The sequence below is a fragment of the Phoenix dactylifera genome, chromosome 6 (genome assembly GCF_051530095.1).
Source record: "Phoenix dactylifera cultivar Ajwa chromosome 6, Ajwa_hap1_PhDact_Kaust_v1.1, whole genome shotgun sequence".
NCBI lineage: Eukaryota > Viridiplantae > Streptophyta > Magnoliopsida > Arecales > Arecaceae > Phoenix > Phoenix dactylifera.
Window position 1 is genome coordinate 33,173,546 of NC_143195.1, and position 10,588 is coordinate 33,184,133.

The following is a 10,588-nucleotide window of genomic DNA, read 5'->3' on the forward strand; positions in this document are numbered from 1 at the left end:
GTTTGCATTGCACTTTTAAGTCATGAACACTCATAGTTTTGCCTGGTGATGGGCATGGTGGTACCTTAGAAATCTAGCTCATCTTTTGACTTGCATGCTTTGTGGAAGAGGCACATGCCTCACACAACCTCACCTAATTAATTGTAGCTGAAAGTATCATTGGCTTGCACACTTGAACATCAGATTTTATGCTCTGCTTCAAGCCACTTATAAAATAACCAACTTGTTGTGCAGGAGTCAGTCTATCTGCTCTTATTAGCAACATTCCAAATTGGGTTTAGTCATCGCTTATCAAACCTATTATTGTAGCTCTGTTAGATATCAAATAAATCTTCAAATTGAGTTAGACCATACCTGACATCAAGTCCTTGCTTGAAATTCACCCATGTGATGTTGAGGGATTTCTCTAAAGTTGAGGGATTTTGCACATTTATCACCATACTAGAGCTAGTTATTTGAACCCTCCCCTTGCTCACATCCTAAGCTGTTGGTGATTTAACCAAAGATCATTTATGGTAGAGAACATTTATTGAATCTCCTTCAATTCTCTCCCCTATCTTGCATCCAAAGATCCAACTTCATTCTTGAAAAGAGCCAACTTATGCTTGAGCAAGAGCTCATCTAGTGGGTCTATGACTAGGTGGTGGGCTATATTTGTTAGAGTGATTTCTTCTTATCTTTTCCTATTTTGAGAAGGAAGAGGAAGTAAAGAAAAGAAATAAATAAAAACTAAGGTATTGGTTTACTTTGGCGGAGACTCTAATCTTTAAGTTAAACAAACTAATAGTTCGAAATTCGGTTTTCTTTATTTCATGCAATGGTTCCTACTTATACATATAACTTCAACAAAAACAAAATCAGTCAAAACTAGCGCCTAATAAGACTCCTTAACCTTATCACGTGCTACCCATTTTGACTCCTTCAATCCATGACTTAAACATGGATGAACATGCTGCTGAAATGTCCGTCCTTTGAACTTGTTTTTGCATGAATGGAGGACATCTAAGATATCACCAAGTGCAACCATTATTAATTGATATCGTACATTCATCGATGTTTAAGTCATGAATTGAAGGAGCCAAAATGGTTAACAAGTGATAAGGTCAAGGAGTCTTCATGGCATCTCGATCATGTTTTTCGCAAATCTAACTAGCTGGTTGACTGACTAGTTAGGAGATTTTTATAAAAAATATTCATCTTATACATGTAAGATTCATCTTAATGATCATTGGACATGGTGATTTAGCCACTGCTTTTCATGGCTTCAATCAAGCAGGTTGATACATGCCTCATTGACAACTGCCACAATATTATCATCAGTCTTCCTGTACCGCATCGTATGAATCCACTCCATTAGCCAGAGTAGGCTCCAAGATAAGTACATCATGATGAACGGTGTGGATGTCCAAACTTAGATGACCCACCATATATTGCGGTGCGGAACAAGACTATAGAAGTTGAAAAAAATGAAAAGAACAATCATCACGAATCAACTTACCCAACCATAAGTCAAATAAACAGGATCATTGTTATTATCATGGTATAAAAAATCCCACACAGCCGAGTCACCCGTGGGCCTTAAAGTAAGCGAAGACGCCCACCATAGGAGCAGCGATGTAAGTGGTGGGCTCTGATTGCGCAAAATCAGGTCTGGAGTCAGCGTAGGCATCATGGTTATTGGGCCCTCCGACAATGGCCCCCACCAACAAGTTGGGATTGGGCCCTTCGCTCTGGAAGTACGGCGTCCCATCTTTGCAACCGATGTGGCCGGGATGCTGACCGACAGATGGCAAGGCTGATCCACGGTGGTGGATCCTCTGAGGGAACTTGTTGCCATACCCCACCAAGTAAGACATGCTTAACGGGTTGCTACCGAGGATGTAGTCCGCCTGCACCAACCACGCAATCCAATTTATCTAGTTATAATGACCTAACAATCAATCACTTGCATGAAAATTTTATAATATTCCTAACACATTTTGCATTGTTGTGCGGATATTGTATATGTGTGAGAATCTATGGAAACATGTATTTAGTCTCTTATTTGCTTTGCACCGAGTAAATTTTAAATATTTATGCAACACCAAAGAATTCAAATAACAACCCTATCTAGTTTTTTTTAGATGAGATTTTGAATTGTTACAAATGGTATCAAAGTGGACCTAGTCGTAGCTTATATGGATTAAGTTTATTTGATCTGACTATAAGCTGATCATGATGAAGTATATGGAAATATAGTTGTATCAATAATTATGTAAAGCAAGTGGACCGAAATTCTAATGATACCTGGGTTTTGGCCAGCTCTATAAGCCTCTGGGGAGACGCCAGTACGCCATTACAGCTAACGGATTTGTTATGAGAACTAAGATCGCGGCCTAATGCGACGAGGAGAAAAGATAGTGCTGCCGCGTTCTGCAGGTTGCTCCCTCCTGGCTTGATGAGAAGGCCACCTGCACCATTGTTTACTCAGCATTCAATTAAAAGGAAGATCAAGTACGTTAAAAGTCGAAAGTTTAAATGCCAATTTCTTTTGCTGGTAAGGTCTCTCGATGGTAAATCCAGATGCCTACCGATCTTCACTGATTTTGGGAGAACTCAGAGCTATTTGCAGAGGTATATAGCCCATTGCCTGATTTTATTTAAAAAAACTACCAGTGGCAAGCACATACTAACTTCCATGGCCATGTAAGTCGCATAATATTCTGATTCTTGGTCTGTATTTTCTGGAACTCCTTAGTCATAATTCTCTGCTTAGCAATTTGAGATTGCAGTTTGACTCTTGGATGCCTAATTCCAAAAATTAGGACTTGCATGGAAACCATGGCGACTAGGCTAGTAGAACAACCATGTCGACTATTAAATAGCGGATTAACCCCTAACCAAAACATAACAATAAAATTTGACAGGAAAACAACCACTATGCTCACAAATCACATCTAGTTAAGAGTTAGGGGAGAGCGGATAGAATTTAAACCTGGACTGTACTTGACATTCTTCGAAGGTGATTCTGGCAGCACTGCGCATGCAAATTCCTCAGCCTTTGCGAGCAAATTTGAATTCGAGTCATTACTTGCGATTAGATCCTGCAGCAACATTTTTGTAGAGAGGGAACGATCAAGGACTTTATTTTGTCAACTGAACTGATAATATACGGTGTGTGTACATCAATCTTATAATTTATTAGAGAGCAAAAAACAAACTAGGGTGCAACTTCTAGCGGCCGTTTGCTCAGTTTAGGAATTGATAGCAGCAATATTCGGCCAATCCTTAGATAGCCAACCAAACCCACGCCCATATATATACATGTGTGTGTACAATTTGGCTTGGACCAAGGTAGGTTATCTCTAGTTAGGCTGGATTGATCGATTTGAGCATGCAAGGCTTAAGTTGGATGGAAGCTTACAGCAATAGTATGGATTAGCTTTAGCTTGCAGCACTTAATATCGGTCCCTTGCGTGTTAGATTCAAATTATCTAAACCTTCAATCCGAACTTAATTAGCCTAACCCAAAATGGAGCCGACAATTTTCAAGACCTAAGCCTAATTTAAGATACATATTTGCACAAGTTGATCCACATTACCCATTGAATCACTTTTGGATTCAAGTTAAAACTAGTTGGAAGTCACATCCCTAGCTTATGCGCACAAAACTCATCAGTGCATACCTTAAAGATTAGCACATGGATGCCTGCTTCCTTATTATCCCACCCAAATTCCTGGGCACCAAGCTGACCAATGTTCTGGGTCACATAGTTCCAGTACCACGAGTTGTTGGAAGCTTTGTAGATCCATGCTGCACCCCAAACTAGCTCGTCCTGAGAACACATCACAAAACGCAGAACCTGAGATAACGCAGAATCCAAACTCCAATATAGAAACCGCTATGAGGCCCTGATCGGCCTGAAGAAGTTTCTCATTAATCCTCTGTGATGCTACCATGCATCACATCAATGCCCATGCCATGAGGCAAGAGAAACTTTTCATGCGAGCAAAGAGGCAGTTCTAATACAACTCATAGATAGATAGACGGAATCAGTATTGCCATTCTAGTAGTAAGATAGTCTACCTCGTAGCCACTCCAATCACAATAGAAGGGGCAGACCCATCCGCCAAGGCTGTTGGAGTCGCTGTATGAACCCCGGTATTTGTCCGCAAAATCGAAAACCTAGAACAAATCGATCTACTGAAGGCCATGGTGCAACTTATCACGTATCATGAGCTGAGAAATAGAAGGCATTATATTACCTGGTAGGATCTTGCCAAAAGCGTCTCAGAGTAGGAGGGATCAGATGATCTGAAGACAATCGAGGCGGCTGCAAGGGCGGCGGCGGTCTCAGCTGCGACCTCGGAGCCGCGTTTCTCGGTGTCGACTGCGTAGACCGTCCGGGGAGTGTCCATGTCCTCCGGCCTCTCCCAGCAGTTATGGTCGGCGTAGGGATCGCCAACCTGAACGTAGATCTTGTAGGGTTCGGCGGTCGCTTTGAGCAAGTAGTCGGTGGCCCATCTCACTGCCCCCACGGCATGAAGCAAGTCTCCACCCATCTCGCCGCCGAACTCGATGATGCTCCATGCCAATACTGTCGTTGTGAAAGCCATGGGGAAACCAAATTTTAGGTTGTCTCCAGCATCGTAGTAGCCTCCGACCAAATCAACCTATGAAAAGGAAATAATACTGGATGAATATTTTTTCGGAAAAAAAAAAAACAAAGATAGCGGAATATTAATGCATGTGGTTGCCTCTCCTCTACGCGATCTTTCGAGTGACGAGGTCAAGCAAATTAGGAAAAAAAGGATTCACCTTCCCTCAAGTGAATATGCCGTTGGATCATTGTTGTACAAATCTCAAAGCACTCCTAACTTGATTGACCTTTTGTCTGCAGAGCCCTTAAAGCGACCCAACGGAGGATTTGCATGAAGAAAGGTAAAATATTGCATGGAAGATGCAATCCCAACCCGGCAAATTTATGATTAGATCTAACAAGATCTAACGTGATCTCATTGATAGATTAGATCGCATGCTGCTGAAGATTAACCCAACCCAGCCCAATTTGTTTGCTTTTGATCTTTCTAACTCATCCCATTATCATGGTTAGGTCATAGGTCAGGCAAGTTTGACTTGCCAATCTTAAGATTAAATTGTTTAGGACTCAGACAGATATGGGCACAATTCAGTTAAGGTCCTGGATTAGCCCAAAGGCCTAGATTTACACCATTCGAGCGAGATCATCGGCTCAAACTGGTTTGAAAATTGCATCCAATGCAACAATCATGCTTGTTTGCCCATTTGATTGCATCAAACTTCAATTTTGCTATCATTTTTCGAAATTCTGTCCAATGGCTTAGCGTTAAAATTGACCTAACTTAAAACCATCCTGCATACGTGCATCTATATATCAATCTATATTTATTTAATATTTGGCAAGCATATTTATTTTTCGTGGTAGATTCGGCAAGAGTAGATTTTTCATTGATAATCTGAGTCATTGAATATTGTAATATAATATCTGTAAATGGTTGGCATACTAAAAATCATGAGATTTTGAGTTTTCCAACTTGCGTATCAACGAGCTAAGAAAAAAAAAATACAGTGTTTTATGTTATTTAAAATATTTTTTTATTACTTGATGCATAGATTAGATATTTCTAAATTTTATAATTTTTTAATATGATCATATCTAGCATATCGGATTATTGATATGGATCCTCCATGGTCTGCTCTAGGCCACACTAGATCTAAGCGAATATAATTGGATATCCACTCTAGTCAAAGATACGCTGAATGTTTCTCCCAACTTTTAATATAATGGAGAGAGTCAGTCTTGTGACTCTTGTCCTACCAAGTACCAACATGCGATGCCAACCAGGAGCAAAGGTGAGGTGATGCTATAAATTCAGCCAGCCAGCTAAAACGAAACAAGAAGTAAAAGAAGAGGATGAAAAAAAAAATAATGAAAGAGATTAAAACAGAAAGAAAGCGTACACCGAGGTATTGACCGTCCTGTAGGGCAGAATCCTTCCGCCAGGCCACTCTGTGAGACCGTGGCAACTTTCCAGATCGCTGCCCCTCAAAAAATAACAGGGACTTCGTCAGTGCATCCCCATAGTTATGGCAGCATCCTCCAACAGCAAGCGAGACCAGAAGCAGCACCCTCAAGGGGAAACGGTAATGGAGGCTTTTCGTCATCTCTCTATGGATCAAGTTTCTGGTCTTCTCACTCGCTTCTCCAGGGTTCTAAATAGACGTGAGAAGAGGAGGGGGGGTGTCTAGAGGCCAGTTTGCTGTGTCTGCTTGGATCGGAGAATGATATATAAAAAAAATGGAAACCCTTCGATTATAACTGGGAAGGTTAAATTGCATGCCATTTGTTTTCACTCTCCTGGAAAGGTTGACGAAATCTCGCAACAATGCAAGCCGATCAGGTTTGGTCACCACTAGTGCAGGATCTGTGCATGCACTGAATCACAAAGTTATTGCTAGGAATACAGTTAATAATTAGATATCTTTAGTTACTAGTTTTTGTCGTCCTCGTATTAATCGTCTGAAATGCCCATATATATACCAGTAAGTGCATTCAACTCTTTTCACCTTATATGGATAGATATAAGTAGTTCAAATTAAAAGGTTAGAGATTAATAATATTATGATATTATAGATAGAAATTTTAGCTTGCCCTAATTAGTAGATTAATTTGTGGCCTTTTTTTTTGTCTCTATCCAATTGCACCACGTTGGTTCAATGTTCCCATGAATAACTTTAGCTAGTTTATCCAGCCACACATTTCTTTCCTATTGTAAGATATTTTACTCTTATAGAGACCGGAAAAAACCCTCAACTAATTCAAACTCCAGCACGAGACAAATCTATGGCACCGATGAGTTGTTAAGATAATACGGATCTTTAACAAAATAAATCAAGAAAGAAGCATTTTTTGAAAGCATTTTTCGAAACTAAGTTAATGAAAAAAAAAGCCCGAAACCTTTTGTGGTGTCTCTCTTTCTCAAACTCCGTCTTGGCTCCTATCCCGATGCTCGGCCTTCTTGTTGTCCCTCATCATCACTTAACTTTAGAAAACAGATATATTTTCGTTGAACAAGTCTTACTAATTTTCATTCAATATTTTAATGTAGTATTTTTTTTTTAATTTTATTAAAGTTGTATATAGAAAGTTTTTTTTTTCTAAGATGGATGGATCGTATCTAACAAGTACGAATATATTCAATAAAATTTAAAAACAAAAAAAAAAATTCTTCACTCATTTTTTTTGTCTTATGTCAGCAAGTCCTTTTTTGTCTCCTTCTACATCTTAATTTTTTTTTTCTTATGTTATCTACTGGAAATGTTTTTTTTGTTGCCCCTTCGTGGCTACTGTTAATCTTATCATATTCTGTGTCCTCTTTTAATTTTTTCTTTATCTATCTAAACTTATTCCCCCCTGCTCCATGTCCCTAAATAAATCTTTATGCATCTTTCTTCTAGGATTTCTTAACCCACCTTTGTTACCTCATGATATCGAAAAGACATCTACTTTCATTGATCCATTCTCTCATTTTTATTCCATTTTTTAATTAGTATATATTTTTATTTCTAAAATTCAAATATGATCTTATTCGTTAAAGTGGAATTTGATGTCAGTAATTCCATATTATTTTTTCAAAAGTTTCTTGAGGACGTAATCCGGCTTTTATTAATTCCTAGAATGAACTTATACTTTTTTTAGTCACTCTAGTGTTTGAGTCAAATTGTAACGAGGAAGAATCTTTATAAATACCATCTGTTGTGGTTCAAATTTGGCCCGATAGTGACCATGCCGGTGGAGTTGAGGGAGCAGCCGGTGGTTGGAAAAAGAAGACGGAAGCCACCTCCTGTACGACGGCCGTGGACCTGCACAAAGCCTCGCCAGTATTTTCGGTGAGGGCCCTCCGACGATCAAGTTAGAGTGGAATTAATTTGGTCCAGCCGAAAAAAAAAGTCCTTTTGAAGTTACCTGACCGAGCTATTTATAGTCCCGGTTGAGAGGCCCAGGTGGCTGAGGCACTGTTGGCCCTCATCATGAGGGGGAGTGGCTCTGAGCCGGATGACGCGCAGCTTAGGCTAGCTGGTAGCGTGTAGTACTGCCTGTTCTTGAGAACGGTAGGGTGTTGACGGTCACAGCAGGGTATGGCTGGAGTAGTCAAGGTGATGTTTGACTGTTGAAGGTCAGATATGGAGACGTGGCACGATAATGTTGTTAAGTACGGCCACACAGATGGGCGTAGGTGCACACATAGGTGCGGTCGTTGGCGAGAACGATCTCGTTGAAAGGTCGCGTCATGCGTTTGACGGGGTCGGCTTGACGGTTGTTGGGAGTAGCTCGGCTTTTTGGGTTCCAAGGTGTGCTCGATGGAGCGCCCCGAGCTCGAGGGTCGGGGCGTGCTACTGAGGTAGGCACCCCGAGCTTAGTCGGGGCGAGTCGGCGAATACTGGAGGCACTCCGAACTTGGTCAAGATAGTCGACGAACATCTAAAGTTGGTGGAGCTTTCGGTGGAGTCCCGAAGTCGAGTCGACTCTGGGCCGAAGTGTGGATTCAACTAGTTGGTGTTGACATTTATTGGGCCGAAACTGGATGGCTTTTTAAGTGTAAGCTGGACGATCCCTTTTACCCTTATCACTATCTATTTATTTTAGTCAACTATGGTTTGTCAAGAAAGTATATTTATTTATTAAAAAAATACGTTGATGATGACATAGAACTTTTCCTTTGTTGAGAAGGATTTTGAATTTCATTCTAAACCAATTACTTCAATGCAAGATTTTAAACAATTTCAACCATGATGTCTCAGGAAAAGTGAATGCAAGCAAATCAGTACTCTTGGAAAGTGCTTAAATATTGTCCAACTATGTTCGTGAATATAAGTACCTACTCAAATTGATACCTTCTAACCATGCATTGCAAATATTAGAATCAATTTAGCATTCATAGATTGCTAAATCGGACCTTCAAAGGATGCTTCAGGGACTCTTTGCCATAACGTTTTTGCGGTTATTGCTTTCCTTTGTTTTTTTTGCCATAACGTTTTTGCCATAACGTTTTTGCGGTTATTGCTTTCCTTGAAGAGCTAGGCATTTATTCTTCTTTATTGTGTAAGAAAATAAGAAATACAAGTGAAAATGTTTTGCTTCATTTATTAAAACTCGTTTTCATGTTTTCATTAGATTATTGAATCGGATCACTTTGCTCAAAATGTGTGTGTGACTATGCTAAGCTATTTCAAATTATTAGATTAACCTTCAATCCAACATAATGATAAAACATGCCATCAATACAGATCCAACAACAACAACAAAAAAAAAATCCATCACCTTTTGTTTAGTCTGAGTGCAAAAATTTATGCCACAGCATAAGTTTTTGGATTTTTAAATTTACTTTTAAGATATGCAAATCAAGCTCCAAATCAACCGCCATCTGTAACTCAATTTCAACGCTAAATTAGGCCATGCGGACCTGATGATCTAATAGAATGGGTAGTCTTGCATGATAGGTTAGTTCGAAGCTCTCATGTCCCTGCCTTAATAAGCAAGGCCGACTTACCAAGAACTCAAGTTGATTAGGTTCATATTCATCCCTGTCCAAGTTGTAATGCCACCATTGATATCAATTTTTCCAGGATATTTTTATTAAAATGATTGTGTATGGATTAATGTTGGCATTATTTCTATACATGTTCTTTTAGACAGATACTGTAAACAATTTCCAATTAGGTACTCAACATGCATGGTATGTTCATTACACTAGTAGTTTCTCAAAACAAACAAGGGTTTTTTGTGAGGAGACGATAGTCACGAAAACTGCAAGAATCAGCACTTGAAAATGTTAATTAGTAGCTTCTGAATTGGTCAACATGCAACCCATATTAGCATTGAATTTCTTGAACCTCCCTGTTTTGTTCCAATGTAGCTGTCACATGCTTCTCTAAAGTTCGATAGATCTCTACATCATAAAAGTACACAAACTTCAGTTTGGTCTAAAATCTATACAAACTTTGGTGAAATAAGAAGGTTTCAGCCTGCATGGTGATCTAATTTTTTTTTTTTTAATTATTTTTTGACAAACAGGAAACGAAAAGATATCAAACGGTCTCAAGCTTACATGCCAACTTTGATTGAACAACATTGTTTTCGTTTGACTGTATTAACAAGTAGTACAGGACAACATTCAGTGACATGCAAGAAATATTTTTTTAAAGAGAACAAGAAAAACTAACAACAACGATGTGAATCGTGCAGGATATTTGAAATTCGCTGAAGTAATTATAATTTTTTGGTACTTCATAGAAGCTTAAAATACACCATCTTAACAAAAATGTATACTTGATTCTGCATTTTATTGTTTTGACTCGATACGCATTTGATGGTGGATTCAATCTGCACCTAAACAACAATAGCGTACACAAAGCAGGTAGCTGTCACTTATAGAAAGCAACATCCAAACTGTTATACAAAACACGACACTTGTGGAATACAGGATATTGCAGATCCTGCAACACATCTCTGAAACCACACAGAATCCACGCATTGTTTTACATCAGCTCATTTTCGTTTGGTACCGA

The 10,588-nt window shown here is 39.2% G+C and overlaps 1 protein-coding gene across 1 annotated transcript; it reads right to left on the reverse strand.

Moving 5' to 3' along the window:
- Positions 1-1,505: 1,505 nt before the first annotated feature.
- Positions 1,506-6,865, reverse strand: LOC148703233 (endoglucanase 8-like). Its single transcript, XM_088723773.2, has 7 exons — positions 5,981-6,865; positions 4,246-4,653; positions 4,067-4,165; positions 3,666-3,815; positions 2,975-3,083; positions 2,287-2,450; positions 1,506-1,889 (listed from the first exon to the last, which is right to left on the reverse strand). Exons 1-7 carry the CDS (start codon positions 6,182-6,184, stop codon positions 1,566-1,568), a joined length of 1,458 nt encoding a protein of 485 aa, XP_088579899.2. The 5' UTR covers positions 6,185-6,865; the 3' UTR covers positions 1,506-1,565.
- Positions 6,866-10,588: the final 3,723 nt, after the last annotated feature.